Raw genomic sequence first — 21124 nt, 5'->3', positions numbered from 1 at the left:
TTCAGCTGTATGGGTTTTTTTGGTTCCCCAAAACTTGATTTCAAGCCACACTGGCAAGGCAAATACGAGGCAAGCTAAAATATAAATAGTTCTAAATTATGAATCATATAAACTACAGTTTCACAGAAATTTATCTCTTTATTTGGTTACATATATTTCTTATTCCAGCTCATTAAACATTCAGATGCTTTAAGCACAAGTACCCAGGAAAGAAACGTTTACTTCTACTTCCAGTGGATGACCAGCAGAGTTACAGCTTAGGCATCCTCAATAAGAACTTTATAGCTGAATTATAAACAGATCTCCTTTCTATGCTTACAAGGGAATAAAATTGTCACTTCTTTTTCTACAAAGGCTACGAGTAGCTCATTTATGCACGTAAATACAAAGCACTATGTACAGCCCTACTCTTTCTTTGCTGTGGTTATAGCAGATATATAAAATGCTTCAATGCTCATGTGAAAGATAAAATTTCAGAATGTCATATTTGATTTTTCTGCTCTCTTTGACAATTTTTTCCTTTGACCTTAATTTTCAACTTTTATGGAAATTTATAGCTCTAACAGTAAAAAATATATATAATGATACCACATTAACTAATTTAAAAAATAACTGGAATGTAATTTATATATATATTGGAATAATATGTATGTGAAAAAGAATGTGAAGATTACTTTCATTTAAATGGCAAATGCAATGTTATCCATCAAACGTCTTAGGAGTATTTGAAACATTTTGCTCTATTTAAGACCACTGCAAATAGAAAATATGAAAATGTTTTCCTGGAAGATTCTGGAAGTTTCCCAATTGACCAATTCAAAATGTTTACTGAGTTCCAAATATCTACATTTCTATTGCAGAGATTTATCTTTTAGAAACTCCTGTGGATTTGTTGTTCTAGAACTGCCATTCCTGAGGCTGAAGAAGCAATAGAAATAAGCAGAAAAGAAAATACTTAAGGTATATAAATATCCTGGTTTTTTTGTTTTTTTTTTTTTTGAGTTGAGTATGTTTGTAACCTTTTAGTTTTGCTCTCAGACAAGACTTCTGAATATATATTGTAGTTTTGCAAGGCTTTTGAATACAATTAAAAGTTAATCTAAGTTTTGAAGGCCCAAGGTAGCCACGCAGAAGACTGGTTTTTCCTGGTCCAATAAAGATAAAGCATTATACTATAGTTTTTTATTTTAAAGTGGGAAAAAAAAGTGTTGTAGGCAATGATATTTCCTTGCCTGTTCTAATGTAAGACATGGGAGTAAATGATAAGGTGAGGAAAAAACTATATACATATGGAAAACAGTGTTTTAAGTTTGGCTTGTAATATATAACTTTATGGTACTAAAAGTTTTAGTAGCACAGTGGAATTCTATACAATTAACAATTCATTGTTCAAGAACTCAGCTTTCCAACCGGTCCCTCCTTTTACATAAGTTATTTCTATAACATAAGTATTAGTCATATCCTGTTGTCAGAGATATATTCTTCTGTAATACTTTTCTTTACTAACTTTAAAATAAAGAACTTACAGTCAAGGAATTTTCTTCATCCTCATGTCCCGTATGGTTACGAGCTCTTCTTCTGCCATCAGAGATGCTGAACAGGTCTCTTCCAAAAGGTTCCGAAAAATTTCTCATCATCTGTCGCATACTTTCTCGGTGTGCCATAAAAGAATCACTGTTGAAAATACATAAGAGTATCATGTAAGAGTAAGTGTTGGAATTTAAATAATAAGTAGGCAGCTTAATACTACAAAGAATGATTTTGGGCTAATATGCTTGTTAAAGAGACAAAAGAAGAGTTTAGGAGAATAGAATTATCTCATAAAGACCCATTATTCATGAATACAAAACCTGTTCTGTTTGTTATCTACCATAATTCACTTATGTATAATAGTAAAAATATACCTTTATTTATCTCATTGTCTGAAATTGATAAACACAAAGTAACACATCTCAGGTAGCTTAAGCCAGCACTAAAGGAAATGGCAAAAAAGGACTGAAAAATACTGCTACCAGGTAGAGGCCACTTTGGGCAGTCAACATAAATTCTAGTGAGAGCTAATAAAGAATGCTGGCTTGTTTATTTTTTAACTCTTATTTATTAAATATGAGCATTGGGAACTATAGCTATGTTATGAATACCATAAAAGATACAACATTATTTTTTAAAAAACAGGTTTTTTTTGTCTTAATGTTATGGAGTTGTAAGAGTTCTTTATATATTCTAGACATCAGGCTTTTATTATATATGTCTTGTAAATACTTTTTTCCCCCAATCTTGGACTTGCCTTTTCATTTTCTTAACATCAGCTTACTGAGCCACACAGCCAGGATCCTTTGTTAGGTCTTCAGTTTTCACCAGACTATGACCTTTGCATGGAAATTTTATTTCTGACTTAGTTTTCTATCTCTGCCTTTCATCTTTAACTAACTCCAACTCCTATGACATTTTACATATCTCCATAAGCTTCTTTTGTTTTTAGAAGATGAGGAATAAGTAGAATTTAAAACATGAATGGAAGAATTGTAATAGAAAGTCAGAAGTGGACAATCTGAGGGGAGTATCGTATAAAAGAGTAAATTGTGTTGATTATTCTACCGTACCTTCTAAATTTCCTGCCTTAAAGTTAAAAGGCTTCCATTTTTATTTTGCATCTTCTAACATGGGAGATTTATTTGTAGTTTTTTTTTTTGTTTTTTTTTTTTTTTTACAAAATGTTCTAATATTACTGAACTTAATTTCAGTTAGGTATATTATTAACTTGATTATCTAGTCTCTGATAAACCAATGAACTCACTAATTTATATATGTGGTACCCAGCTTCTAAGACGGCCCCAATGATCACCACTCCCTGGTACTCATGCCCTCATGTAAACCCTTCCTCCCCTTAAGTATGGCTGGACTTACAGACTTGCTTCTAATAGAATATAAGTGATGGGATGTCAATTCCAAAATTAGGTTTTTAGAAAGACTGTGGCTTCTGCTTGTACGCTCTCTTAGCATGATGGCTCACTCTGCAGGAAGCCGCTGCCACACTATGAGGCAGCCCTGTGGGGAGGCCCACATGAGTGAGCTTAGGGGCAGATTTCTGAGACCAGCCAACAGCCACGTGAAGGCACTTGGAAGTATATTCTCCGTCAATCAAGCCTTAAGATGACGACAGCCTTGACTCACAACTTGATTGCAGCCTAAGAGGCCCTGAGTTGGAACCACTAAGCTGCTCCTAGATTCCTAACCAACAGAAATTATGACATAATCAGTGTTTGTTTTAAGCTGCAATAGATAGCTAATACATATTACATCCCAAAAAGCAGTGTATAATACATTTAAAACTGCCCTTATTCTGTCAGTTTTGGTAGTTTCATCTAATGACTGGGAAGGAAATGAATACAAATCTATAAAAATAAGTAGGTCTGTTTCTGCATCATGAGAAAATGTTTTATAGATTTTCACCAAGTTTTGAGACTACGTTTGGGATGGTATGAATATATATATAAGATTCTATGGCATAAAACAAACCTCAATTGAGGGTGGTGTTTCTTAGATAGGTGGTCTTACTCTAAAGCAGTTGAAACTGAGGTACAAGAAGCCACGGAACTGTTGATCAGGAGATACAAGTTTCATATATTAAAACACGTGGCCCAGAGAAAACTAACTCTGGTTTAAGCGAGCAACTCCCTTCTCCACCCCTACCTCCCCGCCCCCAGTCAATCAAAAGTCACTAAGAAAAAAAAAAAAGTCACTAAGGAAGAAGTTCGGAACTACAGGTACCGACTGCAACGGAAATGCTTCTCTATGTAGCATGCTCCCAGGTGAGTGGAAACTTTATTAAAGAACAGTAAGCAACTCTCCCAAGAAATGGTGGAGACTAATGGCCTGATTTGTAACTATTATTTCTTGTTATAATTCAAGGGGACTTTTGAGGTCCTTTACTAGACTACTAAATAATTACAATTTTTTAAAAAGTAATTTATGAAATCCATGCCAATGCAAACTACCTTCTGTTCTTAATGTACCAAAGAAAGGCTTCTGTTATACTTTCCCTCCCCCTCCCCCAAACCCTTTCCTGATACTTTTCCAGCTACTGTCTCATTTCCTTTAGCACTTAAAATCTTCCAACAGTCATCTTTACTTGTGTCCTTTACTTCCTTGTAGCTCATTCCCTTTATTTCTTTACAAATGCCTTTTCCTTCCCTTCACCTCTGCATTAAAACGCCAATGATTCCCTTAACCTTCCAATTACTGAAACCCAAAGGTCATCCCTATTCCTTGAATTCTCCGCAGCATCTGGAACTTTCGGGGCAATGCACTGTTCTCAGCCATGTTTGATAAATTTCTCCTTTAAATTCTCCTTTCTTTCTCGCCCTTGATGGAGCTTCCTTAGAGTCACAGATAGATTACTGATGTGTCAAAATGTTGATACCCCATCCTTGGGGCAGCCAGGTGGGGCCTGAACCTGCCAAAGTCCCTGGCGCTGGTTACTTCCAGCTTCTATCAGTCTCTCCTCCTTGTACTCCAAGGTGCTTTGCAAGTATTTTCTAATTGTGAATGATGTTAAAATGCTGAAAAGCACTGCCCCCTAAAGACATACTTCCTCTGGGCTTTACCCGGTCTTCTTTTCCCTGCCCTCTGTGCATTATTTCTTTTAACTTGACCATGCTTAAAAGTCACCAGAGGTACTCATTAAAATGCAGATTCATGAGACATATGCCCAGGGATTTTTGATTCAGGATATCTGGAGCATGGCCCAGTCATCTGCATTTCAGCAAGCATTTCAAGTAACCCTAATGCAGGTGTTCCAAGGACCTCAAGTGAATAAACACTATAATCTGTCCTCTTCAACCACTTTATCAGGGACTCTAGTTCAATTTCTGCTTGTTTTGATGAAAATGGTCTCCATTTATTTAACAAATATATACTGAATACCTATGTAGAAGGCCCCAGGCAGTGGGTATAGAGCCCTGACTTTTGGAGGGCTAAAATCAATTTCAACTTCCTATTGGCCAGGAAGTTGTAATACTTTTTGAAGTACTCAGAGTATAAATTACAATGATAAAGCAATTATTGAACATTTGCCCATTTCTATCCAAATAAGTCTGTGTTTACTGAAGTATAGTTGATTTACAGTATTATATTAGTTTCAGGTATACAACATAATGATTCAATATATTTATAGACTATACTCCATTTAAAGTGATTATAAAATACTGGCTATATTCCCCATGTTGTCCAATATATCCTTGAGGCTTATTTATTTTATACATAGTAGTCTGTACCTCTTAATCCCCTCTCCCCACCTCTCTTGCCCCTCCCCTGTGCCCTCTCCCCACTGGTAACCACTAGTTTGTTCTCTATATCTGTGAGTCTGTTTCTGTTTTGTGATAGTCTTTCATTGGTTTATTTTTTAGATTCCACATATAATGATAACATACAGTATTTGTCTTTCTCTGTCTGACTTACTTCACTAAGCATAATACCCTCCAGGTCCATTCATGTTGTTGCAAATGGCAAAATTTAATTCTTTTTTTATGGCTGAGTACTATTCCATTATACATATACCACATCATCTTTATTCATTCATCTGTTGATGGACACTTAGGTTTCTTCCATGTCTTAACTATTATAAATAATGCTGCTATGAACACTGGCATACATGTATCTTTTCAAATTAGTGTTTTCATTTTCTTTGGATATATACCCAGGAGTGGAATTGCTGGATCATATGGTAGTTCTATTTTTAGTTTTTTGAGGAAACTTCGTACTGTTTTCCACAGTGGCTACACAAATTTACATTCCCACTGACAGTGTACTAGGGTTCCCTTTACTCCATATCCTTGCCAACATTTGTTATTTGTGATCTTTTTGATGACAGCCATTCTGACAAATGTGAGGTGATATCTCATTGTGGTTTTGACTTGCATTTCTCTGGTGATTAGTGGGATGTTGAACATCTTTTCATGTAGCTGTTGGCCATCTTTATGCCCATCCAGTGAATTTTTTTCCTAAAAATACTGCAGTTTTCACTTCTAGAATTTCTATTTGGTTGTTTTTGTTTTATAATTTCTCTTCCTCCACTGAGATTTCATATCTTTTCATTCATTGTAAACATATTTTCCTTTACATCATTGAGCAAAATTATAATAATCGCTTTAAAATCCTTCTTGGTTAATTCCAACATCTGGATCAGTTTGGGATCAATCTCTATTGATTATCTTTTCTCTGGAGAATGGGTCGCATTTTATCCGGTTTTTTTTTTTTTGTCAAATAATTTTGGATTGTATCTGTAAATTGTGGCTATTATGTTTGGGAGCTGTGTATCTGTTATATTCAGGAGTAGTGTGGGTTGCTGTTGTTGTTTTAAGCAGGCAATTATTCTGGCTGGCCTTAGTATTAAAATTCTGTCTCTTGAGTGGCAGCTCAATTCTCAATTTAGTTTTTATCCTTGGCTGAACTGCTTTATGTCTCTCCCACATATACAAGGTGTAAGGCTCAAATGGAGACTTGTGCAGAATTTATTAACAGTTCTTAGAGATCACCCTCTCTGATTCTCTCCCCTTTTGGGACTTCACTCCTCATTTTCCTGTGACTGTGGCTGCACTGAACTTTGAGCCTGGTTCTTAGGCCAGACTGTTTCAAGTCTTCTATCAGACTTTTAGCCACCCCTACATAGCCCAGATCAAGCTTACCCATAGGCTACCATTGCTTTCCCTTCTTCCAACTGTTGAGTCACCTCCAGTGTATGTCTGATTTTGGTCATTTTCCAGTACCTTCTCCAGAAAGTTGTTTTTGTGTTTTATTCTGGCATTATACTGTTATCTGAAGGAGAGTTGGTACAACCGGAGCTTTCTTGGCTATGCTAGAAATGAAGGTCTCCTGAAGATATTAATCTCACATTCTATAGTCTTTTTTGTTTCATTAGTTTTGTTTCCTTAAGTGTTGGTTCTTCTGTTTGGTTAGTGTAGCTTCTGTCTTTCATGATGTTAGTTTTCCTCAAATGTTTGCAGTTATTTACATATTTTGAACAAGATAAAGAAATAAATGGATGAAGGGACATGAGTGGTTAAAAGTATTTTAAGTGAATTTATAGATCTGAATTAGGAGGGAGAAGCTGGAATGTGTGCTTAGTCCTACAGTTTGGTTTAGTATTTGAGATTTCCTGTTTTAACCTCCTCCCCAAACCCTTTCAATCCAAGGCCTAATAGACTACTCTCTCTTTCTTCTATCAAATTAGCTTCTCTAGCTTTTTACAATTTTCTTTTATTTTTACTGTGGTAAGAACATTTCCTATGAAACCTACCCTCCTAAGAAAATTTTAAGTGTACAATACGGTATTGTTAACTACAGGCACAATGTTATACAGCAGATCTCTAGATATTACAATTTTCTTTTTCCTTCGTTCCTGAGACACAGCACAGCAAAGGAGTACCTTGGGAGCAATAATTTATCCTTCTAAAAAGGAAATGAGGGGAGGGTAGCGTGACTGTAGACTTTAATCCTCCCCATCATGTATAGTTATTTACACTTACCTGCTTTAAAATAGCAACACAAACGAGAAAAAGACGTTGGGGTTGGAAGAGAGCTACAGATCAGGGGAAGGGGAAGAGGATATAAAAGACAGATTGGCATTCAATCCATTTCAACTTCCTTTCAATGTGCCCTTTTATACTGCAGAAGTTCAAAAGGTAAAATTTAATTTCCTACACCCCACTGCAGCTAAGATTCTGGATTTAGGTTCTGCCAATTATGGACAATGGACAACTGGAAGGTAGAGGTGTGGGAGAGTCTGTATGTACTATTACTTCTGTTTGTTGGTAAACATGATCAAAGAGCTACATAGTTTTTCTGTAGCAGTATTAGCAACTCAGAGTGTCTCATCACTAGAGCTTTATGGGTAATGGGGGACAGGAAGTGAAATCCATTTCGCTGATATGGTTGCTATCAGGTACACAATGGCTTTGGAGTTAGGAGTAGCAGCAGCTTCCCAATTTAGTGATTTCCTAACTTGGGAAGTGGCAGTTGCTTCCCCAGTGGTCTGGATGTGATGTGACTTTGAGGGTCATTCTTGAAAGTTCAACCTAGAGTCTGTTTCTTCAGCCATCACAGTGATTCTCTAAGCCAATTAATGCCCTGTAATAAATCATTTTCTGCTTCAAGTTGCTAGAGTAAATTTTGTTTTCCACATTCGAATGTCAACGTAGGTGGGAAGGTTTACTCCTTTTATTTTCATCAGCCTTAATCCCATTGAAGTATGTCTGAACAGTACTGTTTCACTATTTTATCATTTTTCTTTTATGTACTCCTCAATATTTTTTTCTACTTTCTTTTCTTCCCCTTGAAGGGAAGGCATAGGTTACCATTACTGGGAGTCAAGGGGAAATTTTTTTTTAAATTTAAGTTAAAAATAAAGTCTTGCTATTTGTGTTAGCCCTCTTCATAAAACAAAGACTTTTGAAAATAAAATAACAGGGCTTCCCTGGTGGCGCAGTGGTTGAGAATCTGCCTGCCAATGCAGGGGACACGGGTTCGAGCCCTGGTCTGGGAAGATCCCACATGCCGCAGAGCTACTAGGCCCGTGAGCCACAACTACTGAGCCTGCGCGTCTGGAGCCTGTGCCCCGCAACGGGAGAGGCCACGACAGTGAAAGGCCCACGCACCGCGATGAAGAGTGGCCCCCGCTCGCCGCAACTAGAGAAAGCCCTCGCACAGAAACAAAGACCCAACACAGCCAAAAATAAATAAATTAATTAATTAAATTTTTTTTAAAAAGTAAAAAAAAAAAGAAAAGAAAAGAAAATAACATACAGAAAATATTATTTGTCTTTTCTGCCCAATTAGAAGCTTCTTGAGGAAAGGGGACACATCTCTCTTGCTCCCTCTACTGTACAAAATTATCTGGCCCACAGATGTTTCTGGACTGACTGATGGAACAATAACCAAAAAAGGATAGGAAAAGAGCCATTGAAGACTTTTCAGCGCTTTAAAAGCATTCAAATGGAATATAATGCCACCTTTGAAAGTGCAAGGCAGATATTTACGTATTGATATAGAAGGATTAGCAAGATATGTAGTACACCTCCATTTATATTAAAAATATTCATGTACATATGCTTATAAATGTATAGAATATATCCCTAGGAGGCTATGCAGCAAACTGGTCATAGGGGTTGCATTCTGAGAGGGTGGCTAGATGGTTGAGGGCCAAAGGTGGGAGAGTCTTTTTTTGTCTTAAATTATTTTATTGAAGTATAGCACATATAGAAGAGTGCACAGATCAATCACAACTGTACAGCTCAATGAGTTTTCCCATTTTTAAATGTACAGTTTAGTGTTAATTATATTTGCTTTGTTGTGAGGAGGGGTCTTTTAATTATGTACTCTTCTGTACCTTTTTGAGTTTTTGCCATAAGCATGTATTACACATTCCAAAAACACATTTTTGAAAATGTAAAGCATCTTGATACTTTATAAAATAAGGTATTAATTGCTGGATGTTGGATGTCATTAAATTTTAAGAGATTTTCCTCATTTTTTAAAGTCTCACAGTGCATGTGTAAACATGGAAAATTGAAATGGGATAAAAGTTCTACAATTCCAAATCCAATGTAAATGTTCAGTTCAGACTGTATAAATGTGGTTTTTTCCCCCTAATAGTAATAAAGCTTATTTCTTGGCAACTCCCACTAAAATGCTGTAAAATAAAGTATACCAATTTATTTCTGTGAAAACCCTAAAGCTTGTCAAATTTCGGTATTCATGGTAAGATGTTACTAAGTTTTATGCTTCAATAAATTAATATTTCCCATCTGTTTTCAGTTAGGCATTAGTTTTAATTATATGCTAAGACAGAACTTTACTCCAAAAAGTATTGTGTAGTTCTGAAGTCTTATTGCCTTAATTCGACTTGAACATAATTTCTGAAAATTGAATGTAGAAATTTATGTCGAATGTTTCAAATTATTAAATTGATTCTACAATAACTGGTGTAAAGGTGAGTGTTTTTTTTTTTTAATTAATTTTTTTTAATTTTATTTATTTTTTTGGCTGCATTGGGTCTTCATTGCTGCACGCAGACTTTCTCTAGTTGCGGTGAGCAGGGACTACTCTTCATTGTGGTGCATGGGCTTCTCATTGCGGTGGCTTCTCTTGTTGCGGAGCACGGGCTCTAGGTGCGCGGGCTTCAGTAGTTGTGGCACGTGGGCTCAGTAGTTGTGGCTCGCGGGCTCTAGAGCACAGGCTCAGTAGTTGTGGCGCACAGGCTTAGCTGCTCCGCAGCATGTGGGATCTTCCCAGACCAGGGCTCGAACCCGTGTCCCCTGCATTGGCAGGCGGATTCTTAACCACTGCGCCACCAGGGAAGTCCCAAGGTGAGTGTTTTTAAGTTGTCTAAAGGATTTCCAGCAATTAAAATCTAGTCTTCTACTCAGAAAGCAGTGCCATTTCCCAGGTACATTTGATGATATTACAAAGTATTAAAATAAAAAATAAAAAGATGAGTATTCTCTAAATAAATCTAATAGGGAGGCTGTTTATGAGAGTGTTTCCTGACTGTTTTGTTCTACAGATCTGTTTACTCTTGTGTAGTATCAATTGTTTTAGAGGAAACTCGTTAAGTAGAGAAAGAAATATATTTACGAATGACAAATAGCAGGTCCTCTGCATACCTGACCAACACGATAATTTTCAACCACCCCTGCATTAGGACCACTGCTGGTCTGGATGATTGATCCGTATTCTAAAAAACTGTAACATGTCATTACTCTTACTTCTTCATTTGTTCTCCTACTGTCACTCCCTTGTCCTTTACATACCAATCCACTTGCGGACATTGCCCTGACTACTTTCCAGCCTCCTTCCTGCTGACAAATTTTATGCAAAGTCATAAAAGGAAAGTGCTCTCCAGTGTGTGCAGGTTGAGGATGCTCTTAGTGTAACAGAACACAAAAATTTCAACAGAAGTCCAAAAATTAAACTGTTCTTAACCAAATTAGTAACCGAATCTCTGAGAATGAAGAGTCTCTTTAGTTGAACGTTCAGTATTAACTACAGAAATGTACTAAATTCATTTAGGAAATAGGATACAATGAAGACACTAGAGCATTAGGTTTATTTAGAGATTATTCATATTTCATTCTTTCCAATTAAAAACAGACTCTAACATATTACGAATAATCAAGTAAAGACATTATACATACAATGAAGAAAATATCATAAATAATTTTCCCATGAATTCTTATAGAATTTTTAGTTTTGGATTTTTGTCTTATTAATAGGAGTGATGGGCACGGAAAATTTAACAGACTGCTATTCCTAGACCTGCCACCTGTTAAAGGTTTGAGAATCACTATTTTAGCAGAATTATAGGCAACTAGCACTATGCGGAAGTTGTGACAATTTAAAAATTAAATGGATCAATGGCACACAATGAGACTAGAGGGCAGAAATAGAGTTTTATGCTTTCCCAAATCAAGACGTGAAGATTAAAAGTTAGTTTACAATTAAGGAATCAGAATTTGGTGTATGTATCTCCCTAATTTTTACTTAAAGAGACAGAGTTTCAAGTAGTTCTAAGACCAATAAACGAGTTGTCTAAGAAATAATTTCTAGTTTTTACCTAAAAAACCAGACTATTCCTAAATATTTCATATCTAGATGATACTCAATGCCAGATGATACCAAGAAATTGGAATTATTGTTAATTTTGTTAGATGTAAATATGGTACTGTGCTGATGTAAGAATACAACAGTATTTTTCAGAGATGTATTTGGAAATACGTATGAATAAGATAACAAGAAGTCTGGAATTTGGTTTAAAACACTTTGGGGACTTCCCTGGTGGTGCAGTGGTTAAGAATCCTCCTGACAATGCAGGGGACATGGGTTTGAGCCCTGGTCCGGGAGGATCCCACATGCCCTGGAGCAGCTAAGCCCGTGCACCACAACTACTGAGCCTGTGCTTTGGAGCCCGTGAGCCACAACTACTGAACCCACGTGCCACAACTACTGAAGCCCGCACGCCTAGAGCCCGTGCTCCACAACAAGAGAAGCCACTGCAATGAGAAGTCCATGGCCGCAACGAAGACCCAATGCAGCCAAAAATAAATAAATAAATAAATTTATAAAAAAGAAAACAAAACACTTTGGAGACAGCAGCAGTGATAGAGATGGGTAAAGCAGGTGTAAATTTTGAAATTCTGGGCGAGGGGGATGCAGTATTGTTATACTGTTACACTTTAGTAGTATATATTCAAATTGTTTCATAAAAATCTTTAAAGAATAAAAAAGAAATAGAACTATGTAGAGTTAAAGGATTTCGTACCATCTGATGTTTTTAAAATGGATGATTCAAAAGAGAGTCATTTTGCTGAGATCTCTATACTCACTGGACGTTTAGAGCTTAGAATATGGGTACAAGTATGAAGATTAAAATGTTCATTCTAATTAATATGCAGTTACTTAAGAAAACCAGTCAACTTTCCCTTTAGATACGTGGATGACATTCAACTGCATGAAGAAAGATACTTCAGGGAATACTAGTTTTGCTCAGTGAATAAATGAGTATTAAATAGCTATTATTTTCCTATAGAAACATAACATTCAGTAAGATTTATTTTTCTGATTGCATTATAATTGGGTTAAAAATGCAGCAACTAAATGTGGCTCATTTAAAATGTTGCCCAGGTTTCTCTTTATTTAAATAGGAGTAGGTATATTTATACATAGAGAAAATGCTAAAAAAATCTTAATTTTGGGGCTTCCCTGGTGGCGCAGTGGTTGAGAATCTGCCTGCCAATGCAGGGGACACGGGTTCGAGCTGTGGTCTGGGAAGATTCCCACATGTTGCGGAGCGACTAGGCCCGTGAGCCACAATTACTGAGCCTGCGCATCTGGAGCCTGTGCTCCGCAACAAGAGAGGCCGCGATAGTGAGAGGCCCGCGCACCGCGATGAACAGTGGCCCCCACTTGCCTCAATTAGAGAAAGCCCTCGCACAGAAACGAAGACCCAACACAGCCATAAATAAATAAATACATACATACATACATACATACATTAAAAAATTTTTTTTAAATCTTAATTTTTTTATTGACATGCTTGTTGGAAAAAGCATTAAGACAAAAGTGGGCTCACAGTCTGGCTTTTGCACCTGTCTGAACCATTCAGGAAGAAACCCGGCTGGACCCTGAAGTGAGTTCAACTCATGTCTACCCAAAACAGCAGCTGCTTGGAAAGAGGACTTTAAGATTTCTCCTGTTCAAGCTTGAATTTTTTTTTTTTTTTAACAAAGGGAAAATCTCTTGTGGTAGCAAGAAGTTATTTTAATATTTTAAAAATTAATCTAATAGAGTTTGTTTTCTCAGGTAGGAAGAGTTTTTATATTTTTCTACTTATTCATATTGTTCTCTTTTGAAAATTATGTTTTGGGACTTCCCTGGTGGTCCAGAGGTTAAGACTCCATGCTCCCAATGCAGGTGGCCCAGGTTCGATTCCTGGTCAGGGAACTAGATCCCGCATGCAGCAACTAAAGATTCCGCATGCCGCAACTAAAGATCCCGCAGGCCATAACAAAGATCCAGCATGCTGCAACTAAGACCTGGTGCCGCCAAATAAATAAATAAATAAATATTTTTTAAAAAAGAAAGAAAATTAATGTTTCAGTTTTCTAGGAAAATAAACTAGAAATATGATGACACTTTACAAAGCTAATACCCTATAAATTGGTCATACTGTGTACATAAACTGGTCTAAAGTAATAACTTGAAATGTGGTTAAAGATTTATATGAAAAATATTCTTTGTACATCCACAGGATGCAATATTTTGCATCCACTAAATTCATGCTTTAAAGAATACCTAAAGACTAGGGAAATGCTTATGGTATATGTTGAGGAAAAACACAGTATACTTATTTTTATAAATTTATTTATTTTATTTATTTATTTTTGGCTGCATTGGGTCTTTGTTGCTGTGCGGGCTTTCTCTAGCTGCGGTGAGCAGGGGCTACTCTTCGTTGCGGTGCGCAGGCTTCTCATTGCGTTGGCTTCTCTTGTTGCGGAGCACAGGCTCTAGGCGCGTGGGCTCAGTAGTTGTGGCGCAGGGGCTTAGTTGCTCCGCGGCATGTGGGAGCGTCCCCTACCAGGGCTCGAACCCATGTCCCCTGCATTGGCAGGCAGATTCTTAACCACTGCACCACCAGGGAAGCCAAAACAGTATATTTATAACCATAAAGTTTGGTTCCAATTTTGGAGAAAAAAATTCATATATGGAAAATAGAAACAAAATACACCAAAATAATGATAGTAGCTAAAATCTTGGGTTGCATGATTTCCTTTACCAAATTTTCTACAGTCTTCAGATTTTCCATGAGAATGCATTTTCACTTAAATGAGGAAAAATTTACTTATACTATTATGATGGCCATACTACTTCTTTCAGCATTGTTGACACAAACCACAATCAAACAGAATGAAATTTGGCACCAAACATATGTTTTCTACTCCATTATATTTACCTATCAGAAGCTAGGAAAAATTGTTGCCCCTCCCCCCACAAAAAAATCTTAACTCCTAGATTGATTCTGGGTCTCTTGGGATAACCTCAACATAAAAGTGTTTTTTTTAAGGGCTGGTAATGTTTCACTTCAGAATAAGTTTTTTTTTTTTCCAAGATTCTCTCAAATATATATGTTGTATATATATATATAATAAATATATATATTATATATATACATGTAATATATATATTTTACCAGAATTACAATTTTACTGGCCTGTACAAGAATATAGATATTTGTGCTTCTAAGTAAAAAAGCAGTACACTATTCTTTATTACACAAGGGTCTTAGATAACTAAGATGATAACTAGATGATAACTTAGATAACTTAGATAACTAATGGCAGTCCCATTCATCAAGGGAAATTCCTTCCTTCCATTATACATGGTAGTGGCATAAGCAGATTGCTATGGGTCTTTGATCACAAAAAAATGTTTCCTAGTCTCAGTAAGGTGTATGGGTCCATAAAGAAAATAGATCAGATGATATATTTTTGACACTAGAAATAATGCATACAACCTTCATAAGAGAATCTTTTAGGGCATGGACCATGACTTCTACAAATTTATAACAAAGTCCACGGGGCTGGGCATATAGTAGAAAACTAAGAAATACTTGAAGAATGAATTACATTTTCATAGGCAATTTTATTTGCCTACTGTTTAGAAGCACAGTTTAAAATGGTGGTGTGGCAGAAGGCTTTGATATTGTAAGAGATGTAGGAATGACTATGGCTCCTTCCCATCCTGTAGGTACTCCCCTACTTCTGTGTGAATGCTTACAAAGTCATTGATAGAACTAAGCATTATGATATGATCAGATGGTACCACATGGCATTCTCTGACTATGTCATAATTGCGTTGTGCTCCTTGGCTCCTAACTCAATGGTTCGTACTTAACGAGCCAAAGAATGCCCCGAATGAACAGTCTAGTGTATTTAATAAGGTGATTTTGTTTTATTTTCTGCCGTGGCAATATTCTCAATCAAGAAAATATCAGTCAATGCCTGTCTTGTATGTGTAATACATTCACTTTCAACTCAGTAAATAGGTCAAAGCAGTGTCCTCTGACTACCTCCAAAGTGCAAAATAAATAAATTTTTAAAAATTAAAAATAGAGTTTATAGATAAGTAAATTTTAGCCCCTGATGAGAGTGAGGAGACAGAAAAAGTAACATCCTAAGAATATATGCAGGGTTTCTTTAACCAAAGACTGGTCATCACAATATGGCGCCCACATGAAGAGTTTGGGTGGCTTAAAGAAATGCTAACAATTTACAACGAAAAATAAGGTTGATTTGCCTTATTAAAGGCTGTTTAATGTCTAATAGCCGATAAGTGGTAACATGGCTATTCTTTGTAGACTTGCACGATCAGAATTTCATTTCCGTAGCTCAGAAGATTCGAAGTTCATGATTCTGTACAAAGCATAAGTTTCTAGATTGTACTAAATATATGTAAACTTTTACATTTAATAATCAATGTTTTTTAGGGTGTAGGATAGATGACAAAACCATTTTATTCTCAAATTAATTTTTCTGTCCATACTGGCATGTTTCTATTCTTAAGAAAATGCAAACGGGAGGAGAAAGTAGTATTCTTGAGAGAAAACTGCATGCCAGGAAGTGCTAGCTTTTAGCCTTTGTGTTTTTAACCAAATTACAAGTATTATTTGTTTAAAAAGGTATATGTGAATGTATACTGTGAGGCAATTTTCACTGAAATAACTTCAGCTCTGAAACATATTATGACACCAAAAATGTCCCAAATATATAATAAAACAACGAACTTTAAAATATCACTTTTGAAGTTTCCCTTTAATTTTCTGATGAAACATTTAATATGTGCTATTATAGGAAGGTAAACATTAAAAATGAATATATTTGAATTCAAAACTAGATTTTGTCTTTTACTCAAATCTCTAAAGTGTTTGACAATTTGACACTGTATTTTACTAGTCTCAATTTATTTAATAATTCTAATTTCATATCCAAGAAGTATATACTTTTTGTCTGCCCACTTTTAATTAGTAAATTAGTAGAGTGTGCTTATTATTAATATCCCTGATTCTGAACTAATGAATTATTTAGAAAATGGTAGTATTTAAATTAGAAAGTGCCAACATCGACAATGGCACCTGTTGAAAGCAAATACATATCTTCCTCTACTTGTGATGGGGTTACATCCTGATAAACCCATCGTAAGGTGAAAATAACCGTAAGTCGAAAATGCGTTTAATACACCTCATCTACCAAACATCATAGCTTAGCCTAGTGTACCTTAAACATGCTCAGAACACTTACGTTAGCCTGCAGTTGGGCAAAACTATCAAACACAAAGCCTATTTTATAATAAAGTATTGAATAGCTCGTGTAATTTATTGAATACTGTACTAAAAGTGAAAAACAGAATGGTTGTCAGTGATGCGTTGTTCACTCTCGTGATCGTGGCTGACAGAGCTGAGGCTCACTGCCCCTGCCACTGCCTACCTTGTGACAGTATTGTACCACGTGTCGCTAGCCGGGAAAAGACTGAAATTCAAAATTCAAAGTATGGTTTCTACTGAATGTGTATTGTTTTCTCACCATGGTAAAGTTGAAAAATCTTAAGTGGAACCATCGTAAATTGGGGACCATCTGTAACTACTTTCAGCAATCCAGCAATCAACTAAATACCACATTAACTACAAGACAGAGTAAAAGACACCAGATTGTCATTAAACAATATCTCTTGAATACTTTCTACATGTCAGACATTTAAATAGCCACTAGGGAACCCAATGACCAGACACATAATGTTAGCAATAGGGATAATATTTATATAAAAGATGGTGGGTATGGAACCCTTCTGTGTTCCTTAAGGTCAGTGGATGATTTAATAAGGAGTCTGTCACCTTTATCAATTCCTTATGCTTGACTTATATTTAGTGGATTCTCATTTTGTTTGGGGTTCGGGTAAAAGGGGTGGGTCAAATGACACATTACTTGAAATAAATATAAACTCACATTCTCTTTCTCCCTTGTCTCCCCTAATTATGTTTATTCTCTATATTGTTAATTGTGGAGCAAAGAAATTATAAGTCAGTTTTATAAAGTTAATTAATTTTATCCCAGATTTCTAAGATATGGCTGCCTGCATTTGAAGAAGGCTACAGAAAATGATGACTGAAAAACCTACTGACATGTAACTGATGGTCCTATCCATCCTAAGCCCAGGGGAAGAGTGTTCTTTGATGTATGCCTACTATTTGTGGTCTGTTACTATTTCTGACCCTGACTCTTGGGTTCATTGCCTTTGCTCAGAAAGCGTCACCCAAGAGTTTAAATTACACTTTTGCTAGATGTTTTAAAGAAGGTACTAATTATACATTCATGGTTTAGTTTAGTTCATTGTTCTTTTAATATAATCAAAGACAATACAACTCAAAAGTTGTCTGTCATAATCTTCTTAGCTGTCGCCCACTGTACTGATGTCACAATTACATAAGAACCACTTCAACAGCTCAACTAATCTAAGGATATATTTAGTCCCTACTCTCAGAGGCTTTTAAAAGAGCAAATCATAATACAAAATTTGAAATCTGTTAAAATGACACTGGTCATAAACGTCCCAACTGCTCCTAAACAAGTTAAAACAGCATGATAAATTTGCTGGAGTCCATACACCCCTTAATTATAATGAATAATCTTTAGAATAAAATATTAATCATTTAATTTTTTCTAAATTAATCATTTCGTCTTTCTACTGTTAATTTTCTTTCAGTTATTACTTTTATGTTATTTGGTTTTAATATAGTACTAATACATTTAAGCCAATACAATATTTTTCTTTAAAAACAAACAAAAAAATCGAAGTAGTAAACTGTTAACATTTTAACTTTTTTAAAAGATAGTCCCCAAGTTGCATAGATAGAGAATTTAAGTGATCAAAATAAATTAGGACAGCAAGTCAAAATTCAAACTGGCAAAACACTTGGGTAAAAAAGTAACACAAATCTTCCTGTTTTAGGGATCACTAGATTGTGTTATTACTTTTATATAATCGACAGAGGAAGAACTAAAGAAAAAACAAGACACAGCAAAAACCAGAAAATTAGATCATAATGAAACAACTAATTTCTGGATGCCTTCGTCTTAAGGCATCATATTATTTAACTCGGAACCATTCACCGGGTTGGCACTTGTTTACCGGAGGTGTTCAGCGCACCTCTCTCTGCTTCCCTGTCCTATTTGTACTTTTGACAGAAAGAGGAGTCTCTCTCCAAACAAGGCTAGCTTTGTAACAAAGCAAGCAAAGGAAACAAACAGGGCACCTGGCAATATCCAACCACTTCCAGGGAGAGACAGCAAAACTCTCCAAGTGCTCTTATAAGCACGTATTATGGAAAATACTGTTTTAAAAAAAAGTTTTCTTTTTCGAAGACTTATTAAACATTCCCTGCCCCTCATTTGGAATAGAAGCAGGTGTGGAAAGGGTCCTGTAAGTACAATTCTCTGCAGAAGTTCCACCGAGAGGGCAGTTACCGTCGTCACCTGCAAAGCCTCTGCGGCTGCGAAGGCGGGACTCCCAACACCAGAAGCACTGGGGTTGGGGGGCGGGAAGTATCCGAAGTCTGGCCAAGTTGAGAGCAGCCGGCACACGGGTTTGTTGGGCGGGGAAGCCTGCACAGACCTCCCCCCACCTCACGCCCGGTAAATTTCTCTCCCCTCCTTCCCACATCCCGAAATCCTCCTCTCCTCTCCCTCACACGCCCCTATATCTTCTCCGTTCCCTCTCACGCCCCCCAAGTCTTCCTCTCCCTCAAGTTGCCTCCTGGAGTCACTCGAATTCCCTCTCGCCCTCTTTGGAGTTTTAACTGACTCTTTTCCCTTAAGATAGCTCCGCTCAAGATCCCCGAGTTCCCGCGCGACCGCCGGCTCCCGGCCCGCCGACACTCACGAGAAGAAGGGATCATCCTCAAAGCTGCTGCTCAGCATCCCGAACATCCTGGCTCTGTTTCGGGCGGCGGCTTTTGCGGACAGATTGGAAAACGATGTAATGCCGCGGCCGCGACCCGAGCCAGCCGGTCCAGCACTGTCAACCCTCGTCTCCCAGTCGCTAAGGCCGTGCCCGTCGGGAAAGGCGGTGCTTGACGCGGAGCTGCTTTCCCATTGGACGCTGGTCCCATAACGTCACAAAGATGAGGCGGGGAAACAATGTGCCGCTGCCATGGCAACCGCCATCAACACAGGAGACTGGAAGTTTGGCCACGCGCCAGCCAGGCAACCCATCGTGAAGCCTCCGGTAGCACGAGATAGCTTGTTCTCTGGGCTGCAGGAACACAAAAATCAGTCTACCCACTGTGTGACCTTGGGCAAATCCCCCTCGGCCTCGAACCCCAAGTCTCTTTTCTGGAAAATGGAGATGGGTCAAGATTTAGGCTGAATGGCATCCAAAGACCCATTCACCGGCCACATTTTGTGATCCACAGCAGAGTCCTATATCCGAAATGCTCTGTGGTGGTTGGTCGGACGCTGTGAACAAATAAGAAAAGATATGCAAAAAGTTTTTGAGTACAGTTAGTAAATAGTGTACCCAGTACTTGAGGGAAATGGGATGAGGCCTATCAGATTTCAACAAACAATATTTGCCTTTTGTGAGCCTGAACTGAAAGCAGTGTTTCCCAGAGTGGGAAATGCTTAAGTTTTACGTAGACATGTTATTTAAAAATAAGATGAGAACTTTGCTTTCTTCCATCCTCTTTCCAGTCCCTATTTCAAGAAGCAAGTCTCACTTTGATGCTGGTATATCTTTAACACCTTCTCCAGCATTCCTTAACAGAGTAGGACTCAGGCACAAGGCCTGCAGCAAACACCCATAGCCAACTAAAATGCCATTACTGTATATTTTTGCTTTAATTATATTTATATCTGAGCCTTCTGTTTATGGCAAGTGAAACTGGTTTTAAATTTAAAGCAGTAACTAGTTTTTAAACACTTAAGTGAAAAAGTGAGCTAATTTAAGGAAACAGTACAGGTGGGATTTGGATATGTTGGGGGGTAGGGGGAGGGCATCATGACAGTGGTTCTCACATTATTGAACTTTGGAAAACACTGTCCCGAGAACTTGCAGGACCCTAGAGAAAGGTGGAGAAGAAGAAAGAACATTAAAGAAAGAGAAGAACAATTGAGTCTAAGAAGAGAGAAAATGCACCTTGCATGTCCATCCTTAATTAAGTGGGCTCCCCAGCCTCTCTAGAGGGCTGTCATGTGGAGACAGAGTGTTAGCCATGGCTCCACAGGGCCTCCTGGGATTGGGCCAGAGAAGTGGCACTCTGCCAGAGTGAAGAAGCGTGCAGGGCCTGATTTGGAGGTGGCAGGAGTACTCAGGGTTATTTTGGGAGCCAGAAATTTAATCCTTTGGACCTTTTACCTCCCCACCTTTAGCCAAGTTCTCTGGCAGCCCCCCTTTCCCGAGACTGGTGACATGAGGTTGGGCAGCCTTCACAGCTCAAGTTGAGATAGCATAGCCCTTCTGGGGAAGAGGATATTTTCTTCCCCAGCCTCAGAATGAAGTTCAGAGAGCACATACATATTAA

The 21124-nt window shown here is 37.3% G+C and overlaps 1 protein-coding gene across 4 annotated transcripts in view; it reads right to left on the bottom strand.

Annotated features, from left to right (window-relative positions):
- MLF1 (myeloid leukemia factor 1) overlaps positions 1 to 19653 on the bottom strand; it is a 35066-nt gene extending 15413 nt beyond the window's left edge. For 2 of the 4 annotated variants that reach the window (XM_082459687.1, XM_082459688.1), the window contains exons 1-2: positions 19486 to 19652; positions 1527 to 1674 (exon numbers count right to left, since the gene is read on the bottom strand). In XM_082459687.1, the coding sequence (XP_082315813.1) occupies positions 1527 to 1674; positions 19486 to 19532 (195 nt within the window). In that variant the 5' untranslated portion in view covers positions 19533 to 19652. Of the gene's footprint in view, positions 1 to 1526; positions 1675 to 19485 lie in introns of all 4 variants that reach the window. The other 2 variants (XM_082459689.1, XM_082459686.1) reach the window with 2 other exon arrangements.
- Between the last annotated feature and the right edge of the window lie 1471 nt (positions 19654 to 21124).

Source organism: Balaenoptera physalus (assembly GCF_965194825.1).
Source record: "Balaenoptera physalus genome assembly, chromosome: 4".
Classification (NCBI taxonomy): Eukaryota; Metazoa; Chordata; class Mammalia; order Artiodactyla; family Balaenopteridae; genus Balaenoptera; species Balaenoptera physalus.
The sequence above is the reverse complement of the archived record's forward strand: the minus strand, read 5'-3'. Positions and strand labels throughout refer to the sequence as shown.